The following is a 23,952-nucleotide window of genomic DNA, read 5'->3' on the forward strand; positions in this document are numbered from 1 at the left end:
ATGGAAATACTAATTGATCCAATCAAAATTGTCCTTTAGTGCAGGTGTAATGGACTCCCACAATGACTGTAACTTAATTACACAAATGTTTCCCGGAAGATTTAAATGCTCCAGAAATGGGTCTTAAACTCAATGTTCATTAAAGGTCATAAGAGACACTCTCTTTGAATTTTGTCTCTTACAACAAAATTTCAAAGTCTGGTTAAAATTGAGACATTTTTAAATTGAAGGGCAACTTTCTTAAACTGAGCTTGGAGATGCTCGTTTGTTAAATACTGTAAGGAAATGATCAGACAACGACGCTGTGTTTTGTTTTCATTTGCACAATGATCATTTATTCCACAAAAACATGCATTTAATGGGTATCCGTACAGGTTGGAAGCATGAAAAGCACAGATTTGTTTAAAGCAATGTAAAGAGAAGGCAATAAAATAGCTGTAATTATTCATAAGGTTATTAATAATCCTGGTTGTACTCACATGGTCCTCTATGTCCAGCGGTCCTCGTTTCCTGTGTTTCCTCACTCACAAACACACCCAGACACACACACACACAGGGTCGGAGAACAAATAGAACCATTTTCAACATTTTATTTTCCCCCCACTCTGTATTGATTGTTTTGATTTCCTGCTGGTGGCACTTAGTTTCTGATGTAGCTATTAAACTGAAAGCCTTACCGGTGCACAGCGTTCATAACAGGCCGTGAAGAGCCATCACTGCGAGCGGTGCAGGATTCAAAGAGAGGAGCCGCCACCATCTTCATCAGTTAACATGTGGGGGAAAGGTTTCCATCACATCAGACACATCAAAGTGTGGCTCTGGATCCCTGAGGATGAAAACAGGAGCGAGGAGGGGAGGGGATGAGAAACGGGGGATGAGTTCAAAAAAATTCAGGGGGAAGGAGGTGCGTGTGTGTAGGTAACGTTCACTCACTTCTTCCTTTATGTAAACACAAAGAAAAATGCGTACACTAAGGTGACCTGACACATTTACGCACGTCCCCGATATGAAGGCTGATAAATGCTGAATAATTTAGTTATTTATTGAATTTTTCATGCTATAGGCTACCCCTCCCCTCTCTAACAAAGTGACTCTGGGAAGATGTGCTGACATCTGGCGACGGCCGGCTCACCTGTGACTATGTTTAATTTCCAAGTAAACTCCGCAGATTAAAAACTAACTTCTGACCAATAAAGATGTCGAATGGGAGCACTCGTTTTCTATTTGTTCCCTCCAATTGTTTTCATCTAACACCGCTTTTTTTGTTTTCGTATTTGTGTGCGCGAAGGGAACGATTTATTGCTAAAATCGAAACTCATTTCCCTAAACGACCTCCGTGCTAATTAAAGTAGACCTAAATTAAGGGCAGGTTTAACTGCACGGATTTATCAGAGTTAGGAGCCCATTCACATCGACACTTTTAAAAGGAAAAAAATTAAGCTGTATTATTTGCCGCTTACGCACTTAGAAATAACAGTCCCAAGAATAATGTCTTTTTTTAACTACTCATACTTGATTTAATGCAATAATTTAATGACCGCACTAAGAAACTGCAAATGAATTAAGGGAAGTGGGTCTTTCGGTATTTGATTATAACTGCCTAATCAATCCAACTGATCACCACTTTTGTCTTTTAGAGTGATTCTCACGCTGAGGCTGTGTGTGTGTGTTTGGCACCAAATCGATCTGGACCTCTTCAATTAAAGAGAATATTTGCGGAGTCAAGAGACCCTTACTGAAAACGTGTTCATTTCAAATTAAGCCAAACTGACTGCATTAATGCTCCCTGCACGGCAGCCTCACATGGAGACACCTAACAGACCTTTAACTGCTTTAAGGATCCAAGTTACGCGTAAAACCGCCTCTACTTTATTTTGGATCTCAGCCAAACTAATCTTTTGCAAATTTATTCTTGTTACTAGGCAACTTTTCGGGCATCTGCCCAACAGAGCAAATGTGATTCGATTAAACTAAGTAACCTATGCACACAGAGGTACACACAATCAGTGTGGACACTACTTCTTTAACCGTATTTATCTTAAATACCAAAAAACTTATGTAATAAAAAATTAACTCAGAGCAAAAATCTGACTTATCAAGTTAAGATGTTTTTCTTTAGAAATGTCTATCCCTATAAATGTAATAAATGTAGTAAACGGAGCTTTTTCTTCTAATATCACTTTTATCTGGTCTGATGCAGCAACGTATTTTAAACCTAATGGGATGCTGATACATTGATGAACACATTTCCCAAACAGTATTATAGATTTAATCCTTAAATTATGAACCATAGCTTAAAAAGAAAAAGAAAAAAAAGAAACCCCACAACACTCTTTAGTGTTACCTGCAGTCGTGTTCATGAGTAATGGGCCCAGTGGCGTTATAATTTCTGTGTGAATAATTAGAGGTCCTGGCTTAGGTGCTTTTAAATGTGATGCAGAAGTAAAGGCAGTGATGCAACAGGTCAGGGATCAGAGATGATAAAAAAAAAAAAAAGAATAAATAAATAAACGACACTTTTTTCAAACTCAGATTTTTATTGGTCAGTACAAATAAACGAAAGTGAAGCCGACTGTCTTCATCCTCCTTCCAGAAATGCACTTCTTCTGTGTCGGTGTTGGAGGCTGGAAAAAAAATCCCCCCCCCCCCCCTTTGACTAGACTTGTGTCGCCTTCCTAAACGGGATGTAAAAATTATCGCCGAAGGGATCTTGCGCATAGGTGGGGAAAAGCAATGCTTCACAAAAAACAAAAAGACAAAACACAGAACATTTGGAGCTGGAACAATGAGAAATAATTCCGCCAAATATGCTAATGTGCACTGTAGAAGAAACAGAAATTCCATAGCATACACTCTGTTTGTCATACCCAAAGACAAGTTGAAATTAACGATTTTTCAAACGCTAATGGGATCCTGCTGATACGGGACTGAAGCAGTCAAAACTGCTCACTGAAAAACTAAATAAGAGCAGAAACACTGCACCAACTACACTCTTTTCTCACCGTCTTAGCAAAAATAACTGTCTTTCAAAAAAGGTGTGGAACTATCTGTGTCTAGTTGGTTTAGACTGGACTGCATGCACACACACGTACCATGCACGCACTCTGACACGCTTACATTTAACGTAGTGCTTCATATTGGAGGAAATGATACAAAAAGTGAATTTTATATATATATATATATGTATATATATCCACCTCTTATCTTCTTTAATCTTCTGTCTTCGCTCTTCAGCTCAGCAACCCTCTCAGAGGCACCGTGTTCTTTATGTCTCTTGGTGTTGGCTCTCCTCAGTCTTCCACACACCCTTTTTTCCTTCTGCATTTAAAGTTTTTTTTCTTCTGGAAGCTGCTGAATTAATTCTTCTTCAGCTCAGCTTTGCCACATCGTGCCCACCCCAGTGCAATAACTGCACATTCATCCACCTGCAGTCTCCATTTCAGTTTTTAAGAGGCTTTTATGACCTCCAAGACTTTTGACTGTGAGCAGTCTCAGGGCTACATGCTCAGTCAGTACCGTGGGGGCATAAAGGGTCTCTTAGGGGGGAACATTGGGCCTCCTGGTCTTAGACCTGGACGTTTGCCTCTAAACCTCGGGTCAGGACCTTGAAATCGAGGAAATGGGGGGCGAGCAGGTCCTCTGGGGTGTGGGTGATGTGCAGGGTGAGGAGGTCGATGCGGAGGTCGTAGACCGGGATGACGGATTTCGTGATGAGGCGGTGGTCTCCTAGGGGGGTATTGCGGAGCAGGGGGGCTGTGATGTGGGTAGTCGTGGGCGTAGTAAGGCTCCTCTGAGTTTGAGAGTGGAGGAGTGAGGCGGCCTCGAACTCGGGGATAGTGGTGTGGAGGGCTGCCTGGTCTGTAATACGGGTCATCTGGGCCGTGATAAGGATTGTCTTGGAAATAAGGGGGCTCGTGCTGGAGGAGTTCGTCGTGGTGCCGCTCGAGGTCCCCCTGGTAATGCCGGTCATCTGACTGGTGATGTAAATCCTCAGGGTGATGTGGCCGATGCTGGTCAGTGTCATACAGATGTTCATCAGGATGATACAGGGATTTGTGTTGATGATCATGGACCACCATCCCACTGATGACACTCTCAGTTCTGGCCCCGAGCACGTCCCCAGAGTCTGTGCCGGGAATCGGCTGCTGCTCCGGAGGAATCATCGAATTGCTGGCCGATGAAACGGAAACCTCAAAACCGCGAGGAGGGGGAGGTAACCTTGGGACAGGAGGAAGATTGCTTTTAAAGAAACCATGCAATGGGGTGCCCCCCTGCTGGGAGAGCAGCTCTTGAGGTTCACGAGTTTGCTCAGCTTGGTATGGATAACGTCCGGATGTCTTGTTTTCTTGAGCCCCTCCAGGCATATTATAGCCCCTGGGCTGCTGAGAGCTCCCCTCTGGGTAAGTGTCACCGTACCAACTCCTTTCACTAGGCCCATGAAAGCTGTCAGCAGTCTGTGTGTTACCGGCACTGCCTGGGGCTCTTTCTCCAGGCACTGGCCCTCCTGTCTGTGCAGAAATCTGCTGGTAATGTCCAACCGGGGCAGTAATCCCATGTTCAGAGATCTCCTGTTTGCCAAACGGGTACGCCTGGTAGATCTGCCCATTCTGAGCCACACCTGGCTGCAGGTGAGCAGGCTGTTGAGGATTGTTGGGGTTCGGCTGTGTGCTATTCTGGTATGCAACAGGAGCCATTATTGCAGATTCAACAGATGACTGACTTAACTTGGGAGCAAATGGAACCACCATTGGCTTGTCCATAATCTCATCCTGAGTAGGCGTGCCTCCCCCCTCGTCCCGCACAGGTGTCCCATCCTGGGTGTCTGTGCAAGTAACCGGACTATGATTATTGCTTCCGAGAGCTGGGTTTGTTGAAAAAACCAAGTCAAATGCACTAAAAGCAGGGTTTCCCTGCAAGAAGCTGTGTATTTTAGACTCTAAACTTGTAGAGGGTGGTTCAGGATCTGTTGTCAAATCCATGTCTCTATGAAGAGCCTGAACCAGGGCAGAGGCAGGGTTGGAATTCTGGGGGGATGCTTGGGTGCTTGAGCTCTGCCTTGCAGTAGATTTGGATAGGGGAAGCACAGATGTGCCAAAGGAGGGTACCGCTGATGAAACTGTGGATGAAGGAGAGGCAGTAATCTTGCCTGTACTGGAGGAGTCAGCTGAGCTGCCCACAACAGAGGTGATGCCTAAGGGGCACAAGGAAGATAGAAGAAAGATAAGCAAGGGTGCTGCTATAAATCAACATTTCTTTGAATACTTTAAGTAAAGGTTGACTCTCACCTTCGAGGCTGCTTTGACCCTGGACTTTGGACAGAGCACTGAGGAGGTCTGCAGGACTCACTTCTACCTTGGAGAGGATACTAACCAGTGAACTGGGGTCCTGTGCTGCCACAGGAAGAGCAGGCGTGCTCTTAACTGAGGAGACAGCGGGGGCAGCTGCAGGAGGAGTCTCCACTAAGGGCGCTGCAAAAAACAAAGCTACACTCACTCACAGAGTAACCCACCATATACTAACTTTTTATTAGACAGTTAACAGATCTGTGAAGGCCAAATGTTCATTCATAGATTTATGCATTATGAGGCATATTTAAAACAAACTAACTTTGACATTTGACAAACCTACTGGATTAACTTAAATACTCTGTTAAATCTATGCAATCTAAAGACACTGAAAACATATATGCAGCTTAAGTACATACTCACATATGCTCTCAGGATCTTTTTGTTTATCTCTACATTAAAAATTAATGACACTGCAAAGATATTAACGCTCCAAACACATTGCAAACCCAGTTGGTTTTTCCACAGCAGAAGTCGAGACACGCTTAATGACGGCATGTGGAAGATTTTATTTTACTTTGAAAGAATTGAAAGAAATCATCTATGTGCATGTCACAAAAAGGCCCTCGCTACTCACCTGTGTTCTTCACGACTGAGCTTAAGCTGTTGAGGATGGAGCCAATTTTATTCATGTCCACACTTTCCAGAGTGGCCGCTGGAGCGGCAATGGGAGGCGCGATCTGTGCGACGGTGGGCTGCTCTGTCGCTACTAATGGCACGCTTTTTGCAGGCATCGGTGCGGGCACCTCTGGGTGGAGAACGGGTTCTGTCCGCTCTTCAACTGAGGAAAGAAAATATGGCAGCGATAACAGTGAGTGAGGGCCAATGTAATGGTGCAGCTAAGTGCAGTTCCTCTACATTTGGTTTTTGTGACTAATTTTGTCGCTGTCACCTGATTTCCAGGGCAAATTTCTCAAAAGTTACTCAAATAATGGTTGCAGGAAGGAATGCGGTGCAAAAAAGAGAACAGAAAATATATTTATGACTCTAGCTGTATATTGACAAGTGTTTTAATATTAAAAATGTTTCCTAGAGATGTAGGGTACTGAGATTTGCTTTTGCAGAGACCTGATGCTCAAAATTAGCTCAAGATGGATAATTACATTAGAACATTTTCTCTTTAGCGGTAACCAAAGCTAATTATTTACTTCTATACCATCCTATCCCTACCAGCTTATACTGTCATCCCGACTTTCTCCATGTCCTCATTCACTACATCCATGAACCTCCTTTGTGCTATTCCATATTCAGCATCCTTAGCCTTGCTTCTCTAACTTTGTCTCCAATTTCCTCGACCTGTGCCGTCTCTCTCTGACGTACCAATTTCTAACCCTAGTCACTCGCAACGAAAACTTCAACTCTGCCACATCTGGCTCCAGTTTTGAAATGACTCCATTTGGTCAGCGTAGCCACTAAAACTGCTTGGATGCTTCAGGATTAATGAATTCCTCTAAATAACAGGTGTGATTTGTAAAGCCTGATTTATCTTTGATGCAGAGCTTTACCAGATGTCCACAGCAGGCGATGGTTTCACCTGTGATCACAATGCATCCATCTAAGTAAATGCATACTCTGTGATATGTGATGGCGGTGGGCTGGGCACACGCTAGAACTCAAACTACATTGAGGAAGAATATTCCTATTTTAACATGCAGGTCAATTTAAGAATGTGCACATCAGCTACTGCGCAGATGCTGTTTCTTCCATGGAGTCTCATCAGATTGTGTATAACAGACATTTTGTCTTCATTAAATGGTCAGAAATGAGAAGAAAACTGTCAAACTTCTGTCAAATAAGGTAACACAGACTCATCACCTTTCTTATTTCGAACGCAGTCAAATCCAAAAGGCCCTTTTTTTCCTCCAGGAAAAACTTTAACAAGCCAGCTTATCTCAAAACAAACGAAATATGTAAAAAGACTGCTTTTAAAATTAAAACTCGGAACATTTGAACTAGTTAGATGACACCATGCAACATCTGTATTAACTACTACCGACAGCAGGTTCAAAAGATGCTACTGCAAAAGTTGAAACAATGATTATCATGCAATGCTTGAGAACTTTTGTGTCATTACGGTGCTTGCCCATCTCTCCTGTGTTTGTCATTTCATTCTTTTTAGTAAAGTACTGAAGACCAATATAAAAACCACAAAGCACTTAAAAAGCATTGCAGAGGCTTGAAATCCCAAAACATTACTCCCTCCTTACCTATGATGCCCCCACTCTCCATTTCGTCCTCAGACAGCTCCATGTCCTCCACCTCGCGATTGTCATTCTCACCGAGAGCCTCTGTGTCTCTGGGAGACCCCCCCGGGGAGGACAGAGGGCTCGGGGCTGGGGGCTCTGCATCATCGTCCATTGCAGAACCATCGAGGTCTGGATCGGGGTGGGCCATTTCCAGACCGTGGAAAGGAGACTCTGAGCCTGTTGGAGATGGAGCGTCTGCCGAGGGAGAGGGGATGGGTGACTCGTCCAGGTCGGGCAAGGTGGACTTCAAGGTGTCCAGCTTACGCTTGAGGTGGGACACCCGGTTAGCAAATGTTTGGTAGGCCTTGAGAGGAGAAGCAACGGAGTTTAAATACATGAAAATGTAAATGTTAAGTCTATTAGCCAGTTTTAATACAGACTTCACGCAAATTCAAACAGCAAGATAGAGAGGCATAAGGTTTATCTACAGCTAGCAACATAAGAGTCTAAAACATAATGTACCAAAATGCCCAACACAAGCTGGGTAATAAACCTACAGGTAACTGAATTTCTTCATGCTTTAGAACAACAACAACAACAAAAATACAAATTAAAAATAAACATCTTTCACTTACGTTAGCTACAATCTTCACTTCCTTGTACTGCATCTCATAGAAGATATCTGCGTTGGTGAGTGCCTCCATGAGTTGAGGTAGGATTTTGCTTTGTTTATCAAAGAACTTCACGAACTCCTGTAGCTGTGCGCTTCCTTCCTCAAAGTCCTTGGAGAACTTCTTTCCTCCTGCCTTATCTGCAAGAACCAAGCAGTAATGTGAGGAAATCGTCAAAGTCATAACCCATCCTTCCTATCGCTCCAGGTTAGGCTGTATAGCAGCAAAAAGAATAAAATACCTTTGAGTTTCTTGAGGGCATCAGAACTGAAGATGTCAACCCTCATAGCTGCCAGCTGTTTCTCTCTGAGGTCGACCTCCTCCACAGATCTCTTGTACTTGGCCAGCTGGTCTATGAGTGCCTGCGGCTAAAGCAGAGGGAGCAGTCAGTCATATCATAAGCGCAACAAAGTCTGATCACAGTGTTTGAGTCAAAGACAAGACGATAACAACCGTGCTTGTAAAACGGCACAGCTGGAGTTTAGTGAGGAGCTTTAAACTCTAACATCACACTTACCACAAATTCAGCAACGACCTTGGATCGTAGATCAGCTTTAGACTCGGCTGGAGCTTTAAAATAAATAAAAAGCCCATAAACTCAAACAGCAAAATTAACTACAAACACCCAGAAATCTACACAACAGAATGAAATGCAACATTATTTAACGGAATTATTCCTAAACTCTGGGAAAACTATGGATGTATTAAACCTAATAAATAAGAAACTTGTCTTAAAGCCAATTAAATTAAAAATTAAATAAATTGTGTTTTCATAATCACTGACAGCCAAAACTGTAACTGCAATTAAAATACAATTAACTGTACAAGGTGCCACGACTGGTAACGACAAGTTTCATGTTAAGATGGTGCGTCTAATAAAAGTAAAAATGATAAAAATAATAAGCAAACTTACTTTTTTGCTCCACAGGAGTGACAGGAGGGGACTCCTCTTTGATCAGGGCGTTCTTAAGGTCGGCAATGAGAGTCCCCGAATACACACCTCTCTCCTCCCAGATGGACAGTATCCTCTCTGCTGATTTTATCACCTTCGAGTCACCTTCACAGCTACAGAGAGGGGAGATGATAAAAACTATAATGATGGCTGCTGGATTTATGTGAGTCCAAATGAAACAAATGAGAGGAATGATGGACAAGAAACACTGAAAGGTAGAGAGCAGCAGAAAGAAACATTGCACCAGTGGAGCACTTACTACAAAGCACTTACTTAACCAGCTGGAAGGCGTCTAGAAGCACCTCGGCGAATGCCGTTCGGTAAACGATGGCATTTTTCCTTTTACAGTTCTGGATGACGTCATTGGCGAGGTATAGCAGGTTGAGCCTATGTGAGGCGTCAGCTGTTGGAGGAAACAGGGCTACATTTCACTGTGTGTTATACTTGTATAACTATGCATGTGACAAATAAAGAACCTTGAAACAGAGGCGCTGATGTTAGCTTGTTTGAACCAGACTGCTTCTAATTATGGTGCTTTTATCTGCGGCTGTTCATTCCCTTAAATCTTTCATCGTTTTTACTGTTTTTGTTGCTGCACAGCATGTGTCCCATTTTTAAATGTGCATATGAAAAAATCTGACTTGAAACCAGTTGAGCCGGAGAAGCAGCTCAGCTCTCTTTCACCTATTTTATTAAATATAGGTCAAAATCAGTAGTGGTCCAACATACTGCTTAATTTATTATCAATTTATAATTTTTGTACTTTATAAAAAGGTCAACATTTTTACTTAACGCCCAGTTAAACTGAATAAATGACAAAAATCCATTATAGACATGTGTGATTAAGTCTGAAGTGATAAATCAGATTCATAAACAACACAGAAAAGATAGCATGCAGTCAACAGCTACCAAGAATATTTAATCAACAGCTAACTGTTAAACATGACGTGAAATCATTTACACAATCTTTGTTCACATTTTATGACCTAAACAAGGAGTTTTAAAAATGCCTGTTTTATGGTTTATACACACCATGTGTCATTTTTATTTGCAGTTTTTTTTATATTTATGATATGATATCAGCTCATAATATCTCCTGGGCAATAGTTTAATCAGTGCTTGATAAAATAACCAACATCCAGATGCAAAATAAGTCTGCAATGCAACTAATTTCAATTCTCTGTAAGTAAATAATTTTGCTTTAAATAATCAAGTCTCTATTAATTCTCTAATTGTCTAGATGACAGATGAAAGCCACGCTTCTTACTCATCACGAGTAGAAAAGCAAAAGGCTGTTGTTTTCCTTATTATGCTGAGGGTTTGAACCCTAAACACAAACCCCAAACACTACAAAACAGTTTACTTTGAAATTTCTCCTGCAGCACTGAGATCCGCGAGTGTGATCACGTTAGAAGAACAAAATTGTAATATGCTCAGAGATCACTCTAAATTCTCCAAAGTCAAACACCGTTTCAGGTAACTGTAAAATCACTGCGACCAAGATTAACAGCGAAACAGGCAAGCGAGAGCCAAAGACAGCCATCTATGAATACCTTCATTAAAAGGTGGAAACAATCAGCACGAGGCTTCAAAATCGGTGACATCACAGTGGCTAGTCATCTTTTACATACAGTCTATGTTTTAACTAGAGATACAGTGATCTGGAATCAGCTGATTTTCTAAATTTTTAGACTAGTGACTGACTAGTCAGCCTCTTGTATATTAAATTACAAAGCGGCCCGTTCAACGCATGTGCAACACATGCACAGCAGTGCAGGCATTATCAAAAGGAGCCTATCCTAGCTGCCATAGGTCAAGAGGCGGGATACATCCTGGACACGAGTCCACCTCGCTGCAGGCCTAACACACAGAGACAGAACTATTCAAACACACCTCACTACAACTCACAAAACCCACTAACTGCATGTTTGTAGGAGGAGGTCAGAGTATCCAGAGAGGACCCACGCAGACAACAGAAGAGCATGCAAACTCTAAACAGAAAGACGTAACAAGATGATGGATTTGAACGCAGGACCTCTTGCTGACGGGCAGCACTGCTAACCACCACCCCCTCACCCAATGAAGAACGTCTCCAGTTGAATCAAGCTTTCCAAACAGTAGTGTATTTTACATTTTTATTCTCTTTCTGTCTCTCTCTCTCACACACACACACACACACACACACACACACACACACACACACACACACACACACACACACACCAAGCCAGCAGAAGCTGAAGAAATTACTGCAAAAGACGTCACCAAAAGGTCAGTGAACCCCATCTGGTGATGGATATTGATACAACTTCATTGATTCCAAAGCCATTATCGATTCTGCTTATAGGTCAGAAAGCTTTGGTAGCTTCCAGTTAATACATTTAAATGCTATGTTTTTAAATGTATTTATTAAGTGTTATTCAGATGTTTAAAACATCTGTCTTCACGGTACACCACTAAGCCTCTGAAAAATTCCTAACAGGCTTTAAACTGCATAAATGGAAAACTCAGGTGTCAGATATAATGAAACAGTCATATCTTTAATGACAAAATGGAGACAATGTCTAAAAGAGGATAACACTATACTGCAATCACAGAGGGAGAACCACAACTCTGCTGTTAATAAGGCTCCACGCTGAACATACCTTGCTGTCTTCATCAGCAAAAGACAGTGATGAACTTTAAATTGAAAGCAAATGCTAAAACCTCACTAGAGTACAAATTAATGAACAGTAGGTATAAAGGTCTCAATAGCAATGGCCTTTGTCTTAAATTACTGGACAATTCCAACAATATGAATGATCCTTAAGCTGCAAGTCAAAATAAATTACTCGAAAACTATTCAAGGGCTGTGCATGAGATTTATTCACCTGCTCTGCAGAGAATCAGAAACAGACCACTATTCTCACGTCTGCAAGAAAAAGTTTGTGAACCTGTTTAAACTACTTCTGCACTGATTATTCATAAAATGTGAGCTGAATCTAAATCACAAACATAATCCAATTGCACAAATAAAATACGCACATTGTACTTTTGTTGATATAATCTCACAGTGAAGGCTTGAAAATGTAGATTCAACCGTTAGGAGCTCCACTTAAGCAGATGCTGCCTGAAGCATGGATTGTACAGGGGAACATTTGATACATAGCGATGACACTACCCAAGTGAAAAAATGTATAAGGCAAAAGGATTGGTCCTAGCAAGGATTAAGATTTACGATATAAGATTTGTCTTCTTAGTGTAAGACTGGTGGGAGCTGTGTCTTAATTACAGTTACTAGAAAGCTAGATGTGTGATCAAGGCTGCAAAAGCATCTCCTAATACCTTGGCAATAACACAAAGTACTGACTGATTTATTATAAAATAAATAATAGAGCCCCACTGAGAACCTGGTGCAGTTTGACAAATTTCCAAACAAACATGTAAATAATCAAAGTGTCGGTGACAACTCCAATACTTAAAGTGAGTTTGTGTACTCAGTAACATTAGTTTACTCCAGCGGGCCACACGAGGAACTAAAACTGCTGTGGAAGGCCGCACCTGTACACTGAACTCATTCTGCTTATTGTTACTTTTTATTTCTTTATACACTGCTTCTGGTGAAAGTAGATTTTTAGACCCCAAAAAATCAAATTCTCCTACTGAGAAAGACCTTCTCCTTGGCCATTCATACTACAACAGTGTAATATGTAAAGGACAAAAAATTAAATGACACAGAAATTCCTGTTTTTTTCACTATCAACAAAAGAAAATTCTGTTTGTTTGTTTATACACCCGGTCCAAGGTAAGAAAAAGAAAGAGAAACAGAAAGTTTACTGCGAATTAAGAAAAACTTCCTGTTTTATAATTATCGGACAGTCTGGGCAATGAGTTACCAGAACTTTTGCTGTAATTTTACATATTAATTTCTTACAATGTAAGCACAAAGAATCATACTGGCAGGTTTACTAGAGCAACATTTCTTAACGTGTAGACCAAATTAGATGAACTGTTGAAATTGCACTTTTTAATATATTAAGATATCTCATTATTTAATGTTTATTTAAATTTGTTTACATTGACAGAAAGGAGGGTTTCACTCATCTGTCCCAATTACAATCAAAGTAAGCCGTATGTGGCTCTCGATGTAAAAAAAAAAAAAAAAAAAAAAAAAAAAAAAGAGTATGACATCGCTGGTCTATATATTATAGATGGACATTGGTGTCCCGCCCCATCCAAAACGTCACTGTTCCCCATGAGCTGACTACAAATAGTTCAGTCATACAGTTTGGTAACAAAACTGTCTTTCCAGTCTCATAACATGTAGTGATCTGGTAGGCTGTTAAATCTTGAATTTCCCGTTGTAGCCTGTAAAGCTGGCACAGGCTGACCTCTTGTAGCACTGTCAGAACTGTAAATTTGACAGGTTCACTACTCTGCACATTAGTTTATAAACTATTTGTAGACTACGCGGGTAAACGCAGGCTATAGTGTGCACATGGATGACAGCTTGAATGTCCCTGCTGTCAAAGGAGCGCCAGTTTTAAACTCCACCGTTTCCCGGCATTTCAACCTAAGGCAAATAGGACAAAGACCTTAACGCGCCCGGATAAAGGTATGATTCGTCAAACAGCAGGAATAAAAACTATATTTAAAATATGTATAAGCACAAACATCTCATTGCAACCATTGCGATCGTTGAGCTCAAACGAGTTCAAAGGTGCAGGCAGTAGGGCTACTTACATTTCTTCAAGCACTTGATCCAGTGTCGCACTATCACACTGTGGTACTTCTTGTTGTCGATGCACCACGCTGACAGTCCTTGAATCGAGTCCATGGTGTTGGTCACATTTTGTAACTTTCTGTCCAAAGTGGACTCCAGAGAGCCGCTGGTAGCGGCTCCGGCTCCCGCTGCCATGTCCGGACGAGTTTGTTGGTGAAGGCTAGCACTTAGCTTAGCATGCTAGCTTAACGCAGCACAGGCATCTTTGCACTCAGAAGCCTCTCAGCCTGCTCCGGTTGCTAACCCGTGTCCCAATCCCTGTGTGTGTACAAATTATTCACGGTGAGCTTCCTTATCGCGGCTAAACAGTCATATCGTTTCACATTGAAGGACTAAAACTCAGCGCCTCGCGGCATCCTGTGGATCTGTTTACTCGTTGTTGGTGGGGTGATGAAGAACACTTCCGCAAACACTGCTCGATTATGGCGCCACCCAGTGTCACGGAAGGTGACTTTTCTCTTCTTTGTTTTTTGTTAGCGACACCAGCTGCGCGTTATTGGTAGAGCAAGTGCACTGTTTACTGTTTGTTGTGGCAGAGGAGTTTTAATTCTGTTTTAATATTTAAAAACTAATACAGTGCTGTGCAAAAGTCCTGAGTCACCTCTCATTTCTACATGTTTTGCTTCCAAGGAACCAGACTTTCTTGTTATTTTGGTAGTCTTCTGCAATAGTTCTTCAGGCTTTCCGAAGGTCTTTCAAAGTTGCTTGTTTTTTCACTTATTTTCAGTTGAGTCCTTGCAGCTAACCATTTACAGATGAATATTTTCTTTTGTTAAGCCAACACTGACCTATGAATTATTGGAGCAAAAATGTGGCCCTACACATAACATACAATTTAAAACAACCTGCCAACAAAAGCACACAATTTATTTCCAATTTGTTAGTTGAGTCAGTATAAAATGCCAAAAATTAATACTTATACACCAATGAGGTGATTTCCAAATTAGCCATTAAAACTTAGAATTTCTCAGGATGTTGTGCAGTGTGTCCTCAAAAAAATGTTGAGAAATCTACAGCAGATTTTTAGTTCATACCAGTGTGAAGCCAAATGTTGTTTTTGTACCATTTAAAGAATGCAGAGTAAATAAGTTCGTAGTGTATGAGGTGTTCTGGTCAGAAAAAATACTTTGCTGTGAAGAGAAACTTTCCTTTTTTACCAAGCTCACAATTGGGCCTGCTGCTGGATCGGGTGACCCTGAACCAAGAATAATACAAGAATAAAAATGCCTTTATATAACCCACACATCGAAAATACCACTTTTGTGCTTTCTCCTCTCTCTCTCTTCCCTGTGTCTTTCTGGTGGGATCTCCTGCTTTGGAGAAGCATGTTCCTGACCTGCAGTTACTGGCCCCACCTTGTTATTTGCTGTGTTACTCGTGGCCTATCTGCACCCTTGTTTTTTCCTTTTCAATGCAGCCTGAATGTGCCATGACCGGTTACCCTAACCCCAATGATGTAGTGTGTTCACCTTCCAATAATATGCTCTAAATTGATGCTATACAAGTAAAACTGTACTTATCTAACCCATGGAATAATAAAGGAGCCTTATAAAAATATTTACGGGGTAGATTTAGTGGCTGGAAAGCCGAAAACTTAAACATCAATGCAGAAAAATGCTGATTTTGCTGATTCGTGTCATTCTGTACTTATCAAGAAATCACCAGCAATAATTTCATTATAAGAAATAAATTTTCTAAAACAAGTGAAAATTAAAGACATCAAACTGTAAAATCTGATTTTTTTTCTTAACTCCTTTATCACAAATAAAAAGTGTAACCCAGCACAACAAAAAATGTACTCCAGGATGCTACATCTTAACAGACTAACACAACACACCGCTGCACTATTGTTCTCCGCCTTGTGCTTCCAATTTCTGCTTTAAATAGGAAAATTCATACACAAGTAAGGACAAAGCCTGAGAAACATTCACTTTTCAGTGGCATATGTGGCAAAATGACGTTACCATCGTTGGTTAAAACAGTACACTTTTCGTATGACTTTTTCTCGTATGATTTAATGTCAGGCAAGCTTTATGTGATAAAATAAGGCTCACTGGTTAAAAAAAAAAACAACCCAAAACAAAAAGATCCCACCAGAGATGAAACGTCATTCAACATGAATGATACCTGATTATAAAATATGGTGGTACAAAAAAATATTAAGGTATTTAATAGATATGGAATGGAAAGTGTTTTGTTTATCGTATTCCCCCTGATATTTCTTAATAATGACTCAATAGAAAAGCACTTCCAGGGTTACAAATCCATTTAAAACAGGGCACAAAGGGATGTTTTTTGCCCTCATGATGACACAATGCATTTGGAGCTTTTTTGTATGAATAATAAGCTAGATTTGCTCAACTGCAATCAAATGACATGTCCTCCTCCCCCACCCTTTCCCCTACAAAAACCTGTAAAGCGCTCATCCCAGGCGTAACACACACCAAGTCTGCTGAAGGGAATTAAGGTTTTCAAGTACTGCTTTCATAAATAACATCACAAACCCTTTAGTGTGTAACATTTCCTCATTGTCATCCAAAAGTGCAGCTGCATCAATTCAAAGTCACACAGGATTAAATATTATATTATTCCTGTTTAATCACCTAATAAGGAAAAAGTGACCCCATGCCCAAGGTCAAGTGTAATAAAATATTTCAAGTCCACCTATCTACAGCTAGCTTACAGAATAAAAACCAACTGAAAGACCGAGCTTCTTTGGTTTCTAACTCGGCTCAGTGATTACTAGTCAGTCATGTTCTGTGTGGGACTACATCTGTTCTTAATAAGTGCAGATAAAAAAACAAAGAGCGTACGTTAAGTGCTGCGACACTAGAGTAAGCTGCTTGTGATATGATAATGCATCATGGTTTAATTTGGCACATTTTGGCAGCGGCTTCACGCCTTTATTCTACTGTATGCTACAATCAGACAGCTGGAAAAAATACTTTTTAAACTTTCCTAAATAAAATTTCGAGTCATCTGAGTTCAATAATGAGGTATATTTGTAATCAATTTGTGAGTTGCTTCACGATAAACTAAGCCGCTAATTAATTTGTCCTATTTTCTCTGGGAAAATAGTGCAAATGCAAAAAAAATGTAAGCAGCCGTGGAACCAATCGTCGCTTCATAAAGTATTTTATATTCAACTGACTCGTTTTTTTCCTGCTACAAACACATTTTTCATCAATGGCATGAAATCCTGTACTGCTACTGCTTAGAGCTGCGTTCGATGATATGAAAACGTACAAAGCACAGCACAGACTGTTTTAACACATGTAAAAGTATTTTCAACATTTTTTAACTTAAAGGTCAATGTATACAAAAATCCATTCAGACAAACACTTTGAAATAACTCTGGTGTCATTAAAAACCCAACACTGGATAGTTAGGGGTTAATGACCATCTCTGTACAGTTCTCCTCCTCCTGGTTTAATGTTCCTTATAAGCATCACAGACTGGCTCCACGCCCAACTTTATTCTTATGTAATCGAGTCCGCCCTCTGCTTTCAGTCTCGCTGGCATGCTGAGGCACCTCCATGTGATAGCGAGGTCAGCTAAGGCCAGCTAAGGTGAGTCACTTATAGTAATGATGTTGCTTGAAGACACCGAGCTGTCTTGTGTAGCTGGGCTGCCACATGAGGAGGAGGGCGGAGAACTCTCAGGGTGCTTCCGATTGTCATGTGCTCTCCTGCTACATAAATATGACGGCCTGCTTAAAGTGCCAGTCCTGTGTGTAAACTCGTGTTCAGAGCTACAGCTGTACCCAGCTGCTTCGTCTGCTTCTTCCTCTGGAGTTTTCTGTTCTATACGGGATCCGCGCCAACACGTGGAAATGGTGTCTAGTGAAAAGGCAGCATGGCAGCTCCCGTGTTTTCCGTGCTTGGCTGGGACTTTGCCAGCCTGGGTAGAGTCTGGCCAGCTCAGTTTTCTCTTCTGCAATGGGAGAGCAGAACCAAAAATAACAACACATCAAGGCCATCTTGGAAGAGAATTAAGATCTTTGAGCCAAAAAAGGACAATAAAGCAGATGAGGTTGACCTTGGGGAGACAGAATACTCTACTAAATACTAAGATGCTTTCTAATCATTTTTAAATGTACATTAATTTGCTTTTTTTCTCCTTCATTCCTTAAAATAATACTATTACATTAAACAACACTGTCACAGATATGGTGACACCAGGAGGAAGCTCACCTTTACTGGGATGTGGAGCTGATTTTGGCTCCAGCGTGCTGCGACTCTGGGTGTGGTGGTCTTGTTTGGTGTGTTTGTGGATGTAAACGCCTCCCGAGGGAACCACATTTTGAGCAGCATCTCTATTTGCAGCAGATTCTGAAGATATTTCTCACTGCAGAAACAAAAGAATTGTACAATTACCCTGTGGGGTAATAGGGACAATGATAACACTGTTCATGCTGTTAACACTGCTATTAATATTAGGTTTTCTTTTTAATAAAGTTATTGTGAAAGGCATTTTAACTTTATTAAACAGGATAATGTGGAGAGAGGGTAGGAGCAGTAAGGACTATAACCTTTGACATTTCGATCAGCTGCTCAACCAGGTGAGCATTAGGTATCATTTTTGGTGGACTTACCCCATTTCAGGTTTCTGTAGGATTCCAAGAATCCTCTGCAACCTGTCCATAGCAACACTCTGCTGGAAACTGGTTAAGCCTATCAAAAACACAAGCAGGTACCTGGATATAACTACCAGATTGGATGCAATAAATAATGAAGATCATTTAGGATAATGGTCAGACACATACCTCGGTCAAATCGGCCAGTCTTTAAACCATGAAGCAGCTCGAGGAGAGGATGGATAAACCTGTGCAAATCTGCACACTGTAATGTTAAAGGCAATAATAAAGACTGTTAATATAACTAAAATCTGCTATTTACTAAAAGTTAACACAGCTAAAAACTTCTGTTTACTAAAATAAGACCTAAAGATTCCAAAAGAGAAGTGCTCACCTTCTGAGCGAAAGCGATGTCCCCTGGTGTCACTGATGACGATAATGTGTGGTCTTCAGGAGAAGGGGCAGAGCCTGGAGGTTTAGTCATGTCAGAGCACTTTTCAGACCGGTCACACTGAGATCTCAAACGCAGCTGATTGGTATGAGGAGGTAAACCAATGTAGCTTCCAGAAAGTGAGATTCCTTCATCGGCGGAAGGCAACTTTCCAATCCCACTGTCCCCCTCTCCCTCTGAGAAGGTTTCAGCCTCATCTTCAGTCTGCTCAGTCTCACTGAGCAGAAAGCTTGGAGTGGAGGGTAGCGAGTCATAAGATGGCCATTTGGAGGAAATACCTAATGAATTCATCTGTGGAGACAGTATTGAGGAAATTCTTTTAAATCAAGATTATGAATAAAAGTAAAGTAATCAGTAGCACAGCAAGAAGATCCAGGGTTTGAATCCAGGCTTTTTGCATGTTCTCCCTATGGGTACTCTGGCGTCCTCCCACACTCCAAAAACATGAATATTAGTTAACTGGTGATTCAGGAGGTCATATTACCTTAAACAAATGATCAGTTTTGATGCTTCTGGGGATACATCTCTGAATTTTATGTCTCTTAGTTAGCCTTAACATACCTGCCCTTCAGCATACAGTTAAGAGCCAGGCAAAGAGTCTTTTTATTGTTACTTAATAGAAAACTTTGCATTTTACTGCTATTCAAACAATATTTTATCACAGTCTTAATGTTTTTACTTTGGCCAAAGACCTAGATTTGTTTGGTGGGCACCAAAATGTTTTAAATGCACATAAAATAGAAGATCACTTGTAACATTAACATGAAAAAAAATACAAGGCGCCTTAGTTATAATAGCTGCGTATTTGATTGAGTAATACAGTCATTAAATGAAAATCCTATCCATATGTTACTATAAAACACTTATCAGCCCTCATGTGACTGCAATGCTGCAGCACGATGATTTCATCACTTTTATGCAATATCTATTAGAAGTGCACTTGTTGCCAAGAACAGTGAGTTACGTCTTCGCAAATTTTCAGCAACCGCAATAAAATCCAGATGAGGACAGAGCCAATAACAATCAACTCTGATAGATTATGACCCTGGAAGAACACGAAGGCCCTCCGACCGACGCAATCGCAGTTATTCACTTTAAAAAACGCGCAGTTCAATCGCACGAGCCCCCTTAAATTTTCGCAAAAGCCTGTTACATAAAGTTTGTTATAGCACGTGTTGCTGCAAATGTTAGTTGCCTTGAGCTTAGTTTGTTTATATCTGCACTAGATTTTTTTAATCACTGCCTCTTAAGGCTGGATATTACGTATTTAATTTTAATGGTTAAAACTGGAGACATATGGGAATCTGATTTATGTAAGGACACACATGTGTGTACGTCTGCAGCTGATAAGCTGGTAAAACGCAATAATCATCTTATATACCAGTTATAACATGTTTGCGATAACTGGGAATAGTCTAGAAAACCGTATCCCACAAACTGAGTGATTGTTAGCTGAAAATGTCTTTAAGAAAAAGCATAAAAGCAGTATTAATACCGTTTTCATTCTGTAATAATACCCGTGGTCAACCAGCTAACTGGAAATTCGCTATGTAAAGGTGTAAATGTAAAAAGTTACTGTTTAGTCTATCTGAGGTAAAAATAAAACGCAGGCTTTATATAATAAGTGAGGAGCCACCTTTCCCTAAAAAACGTTAAAGTGTAGGAAAAGGACGGAGCTTCTTACCTTTTGGACGGAGGAGAGTTGGACTCTTAAAAAAGGACAGCTAGCGCTATTTGAACTAGTTTAAAAAAATAAATCAAAGCTCACAGAGGGGACTTCCACAAAAACTAACGGCTCTACTTGTGAGCACAGCTGTAACTCCTCTTAGCCAGTCCCTCCTCGTTTCTGCTACCTCCGCTCGTGGCGTTTCACTTACATTGGGAGCTCTCCTACCCGCACGCGAACTACCCACCGAGAGCAACGGCCTCTACACGTGCTGGAGCGTGTACGGAGCCGCGATTGGCTGAGCCCAGAGCTGCTCTTTTCCCTTTGGCCGAGAGGCTTGGCCAATCGGCGGGACGCACAACGTCGGTTGGTTGGTATAAGGGTTTGGATCCCTCCGATCCTTCAACGGCCGCACGTGTGGTAGGTGTGGATGCAGAGCGAGAGGGACAGCACGAGGCAACTGGCATCTAAAATGTTGATATGCAGATTGAGTCACATTATAGAGCCAACGAGTAATAACAGACCACGCTGCTGGTCCCCGCGCGCACATACACGTACACACCCCCCCCCCCCCCCCCTTCCCCCTCCATACTCTCTCCACATTCTTCCAAATTCGTCATGTTACTTAACTGAAGCTCTCCAATAGGCTTGCATGTGATGGACCAAGACACCCACGTCACTTGATTAACATCATTAATCAGAGAGATAGAGAGAGAGAGACATGCACAGTTCACAGCAGGGTCTTTCCGAAGAAGATTAATATTATTTAAAGGGATTTTGTGTCAGTCTTGCGTTGATAACTTGCTTTCTGGGGTCACCTGCCAAGATAACACCTGAACATCTTCCATGCATACAACAACAAACCAAACCACTAATTGGGAGATTTAGATTTAAATAAGCATGCGATAAAGGTCTATTGAAGCAACAACATAATTTTGGCTTCAGATTACAGTGCAATCTAATATAACCTTTATTAAAATAAACTCTAGAAACAATAATTTTATTTATTATTAAGTTCATGTCAACAAGCTGGACAAGATAAGAAGATGTGGCAACATAGGCCTATTAAAGCCACAGAGGGAGAGAGAGAGAGAGAGCCCATTGGAAGGCAGGCTTACATAATTATGTAATAAGATATATGCTTGAGGAGTGAATCACTTGTGTCACATGCAAAAAGAGGGCTGTTAACCTGCAAGTGTAGGTGGGTTTAGTTGATTAAAATAGCTTTTACAGACAAAAACAAATGTTTATGATGATTTCGGTACAACACGGGGAACAGGTGAATAACATTAGTGAAAAAAAGAGAGTGACATAGAAAGCATGGCACAAGCCAGATTCAGCACTGCCACAACTCTGGGTGTGGTGGAGGGAGTCGAATAGAGTTCGAAATCTTTTATTATACCGTTCAAACAAAAGTGATGCAGTGCCATTGTGAACAGAATGCTTAAATTACGTAATTTAACCTGGACCAATGAGAGCGCAGTTCCCAGGCAGTGCGTGCAGGTTCTTTATACAAATCATCAGATCAGTAATGCTCTTTTTATGGCACATTGTCGGTATCGCTCTTGTCACACTGGCTTGATTCATGTTCCTAAAGTTTGCACAGATACACTTAGTTCCAGACTTTTTGATTGCGACACAGGTACTGTAACCATGCAAACAGCACCAGCCATCAACTGATAAAGAAACCGTGTAAACAGGGGAGCCTACTGCCAGCAGCAGTATATGCAGACAACTGAAGAATTATAATTGAATCAAGGATGCAGATGTTCAACATATGCATGAATGTTCTAATAGCTTTGGCCAGGCATGTTTTCTTTAAAGCTTATGTATATGGGGCTATAAAAGTATTTGACATGAGCTGCACTACAATCAGACTTCTTAAGTGTCACTGTTGGCTGCTGGTTCAAATTAGAAGCCATGGGTGGCAACATATATTATTCTAAGTGTTGACATGTCCTCTGTGCAGTCGATACTTATGAGTGGAAAGGAAGCTGGCAGTGTGTTTATGTTGGGTGCAAGCCAACAAAAGTGTTTGCGCCTGTCTCGATGATATTACTTTACCAAGTCTGCTGGATGCACAGTCTACATCATAAAGAAAGCCACAGATTAAACCTTAAAATAAAAACTGAACTATGGACCAATCACCTATTACTTAATACTGCCTGTACCCCATCTGATCCACCTCAAATGTTGTTGGAAGAGCTTTTCTCTTATTTTGATTGAGCCTTGTTATCTATTACCAATGTTCCCCAAGCAGTGACTGCTGCCTGTGCGTAGTTATACGTGCCCAAATACACACAAGCGTGTTTGTTTGGCAATCTTTGTAATAACCAAACATGATACCTCCCAAACCCTTAGCCTAACCCAGGGATTCCCGAGAGGTGTGGCGAGGCCTACTGGTTTAACTTGGAGCAGGTCCAGGTATTCCTTCGGATCTTGTAAACATCCTGTGAAAGAAAACCCCTGATCCAATGTTTGACCTAGTCCTGCAGTTGCCGACTGGTGGGAATTTTGAAGCAGCAGAGGTGGTTAAAAAAGGTGGTAACATATCAATATAACCACCTTTGCAGATGGCTCCATTCAGTGTGGAGCAGTAGGCCTACTCTGATCTTACAGTGCAATCAAAAGAACCAAGGTTAGATATGATTCTTCCTTTTATCATTCCTGGGACAAATAACGTCAGTTATTCACTAATGTCGTTTTCAAAGGAGTGTACTTGTGACCAAATACTCCGGTTTACTCCAAATCTCCCCTGACAATAACATCAGCCCAAAGCTGCACGCCGGGAACTTCATGGCATGGTTTTCATGACTAAACAGCTCCTGTAGGGTGGCCCAAGTAGTATATATGTTTGTAGCTATGCAGACACTCACTATTTTAATTTGGCCATGTTTTACACATTACTCTGCCAGCATGGAGTTAAAACTCGCAGCATTGTTTAACAAAATCACCAGTAACAAACTGTAGCTGTGGATAATCCACAGGACAGTTCCATGGGAACAAAAAGTAGTTCCAGTTAACCCTCCATAACAGTTAAATGTTTTTCTGCTTTTGAGGGGAAATTTGTAACTACTGCGAGGATTAGAACCAAAACACTTTTCACTACTGTTAGATCCACTAGTCATACAAATTAGCGTATCCTTTAAAAACAGTTATGTTGTGAGGATAGTCAACCTTTTACAGTGTGAAATATACACAGGTCATCTGTCAGAGCTCTCCCCTCAGTCCTTACAATGCCACCCACTGCCTGAAGACAGAGGACAGGATATAAACATGACCTGGTAACCTCGGAGATAAGTAAGCGTGGTGAAAATGTTTAACTTTCCCTGTGTAAGTGAGG

At 41.1% G+C, this 23,952-nt stretch overlaps 2 protein-coding genes across 3 annotated transcripts; both read right to left on the reverse strand.

The window, feature by feature from the left end:
* Positions 1-316: 316 nt before the first annotated feature.
* On the reverse strand, positions 317-14,306 carry rprd2a (regulation of nuclear pre-mRNA domain containing 2a). 2 transcript variants are annotated; one of them, XR_014909308.1, is made up of 11 exons: positions 13,877-14,306; positions 9,428-9,557; positions 9,116-9,267; positions 8,720-8,772; positions 8,444-8,570; positions 8,167-8,342; positions 7,553-7,895; positions 5,923-6,126; positions 5,286-5,468; positions 3,198-5,191; positions 317-826 (listed from the first exon to the last, which is right to left on the reverse strand). XR_014909308.1 is itself a non-coding variant. In XM_085396218.1 (10 exons), the coding sequence occupies exons 1-10, from the start codon at positions 14,049-14,051 to the stop codon at positions 3,510-3,512; spliced, it is 3,225 nt and encodes a 1,074-aa protein (XP_085252344.1). In that variant the 5' UTR covers positions 14,052-14,306; the 3' UTR covers positions 2,524-3,509. The 2 variants fall into 2 exon arrangements, 1 of the variants encoding a protein (XP_085252344.1); XM_085396218.1 differs by lacking the exon at positions 317-826 and having other exon boundaries at positions 2,524-5,191.
* Positions 14,307-15,628: 1,322 nt separating this feature from the next.
* ciarta (circadian associated repressor of transcription a) lies at positions 15,629-21,011 on the reverse strand. The gene is made up of 6 exons (XM_085396818.1): positions 20,628-21,011; positions 18,887-19,234; positions 18,682-18,757; positions 18,511-18,589; positions 18,110-18,263; positions 15,629-17,849 (listed from the first exon to the last, which is right to left on the reverse strand). Exons 2-6 carry the CDS (start codon positions 19,232-19,234, stop codon positions 17,481-17,483), a joined length of 1,026 nt encoding a protein of 341 aa, XP_085252944.1. The 5' UTR covers positions 20,628-21,011; the 3' UTR covers positions 15,629-17,480.
* Positions 21,012-23,952: the final 2,941 nt, after the last annotated feature.

Source organism: Rhamphochromis longiceps, linkage group LG22 (genome assembly GCF_057381845.1).
Source record: "Rhamphochromis longiceps isolate RC_006_pf linkage group LG22, R_longiceps_female_GT1.1, whole genome shotgun sequence".
In the NCBI taxonomy this organism is placed as follows: Eukaryota; Metazoa; Chordata; class Actinopteri; order Cichliformes; family Cichlidae; genus Rhamphochromis; species Rhamphochromis longiceps.

What these genes read in the sequence shown, in the direction of transcription:
- rprd2a (XM_085396218.1), bottom strand. Translation starts at nt 14,051, where the DNA reads ATGGCAGCGGGAGCCGGAGCCGCTACCAGCGGCTCTCTGGAGTCCACT. An exon ending in TGCCCTCAAGAAACTCAAAG is followed by an intron (nt 8,343 to 8,443) that starts GTATTTTATTCT and finishes TGGTTCTTGCAG; the next exon opens with ATAAGGCAGGAGGAAAGAAG. An exon ending in GGAGAGTGGGGGCATCATAG is followed by an intron (nt 6,127 to 7,552) that starts GTAAGGAGGGAG and finishes TTCTTTCCTCAG; the next exon opens with TTGAAGAGCGGACAGAACCC.
- ciarta (XM_085396818.1), bottom strand. Translation starts at nt 19,234, where the DNA reads ATGAATTCATTAGGTATTTCCTCCAAATGGCCATCTTATGACTCGCTA. An exon ending in ACATCGCTTTCGCTCAGAAG is followed by an intron (nt 18,758 to 18,886) that starts GTGAGCACTTCT and finishes TTAACATTACAG; the next exon opens with TGTGCAGATTTGCACAGGTT. An exon ending in GACTGGCCGATTTGACCGAG is followed by an intron (nt 18,590 to 18,681) that starts GTATGTGTCTGA and finishes TGTTTTTGATAG; the next exon opens with GCTTAACCAGTTTCCAGCAG.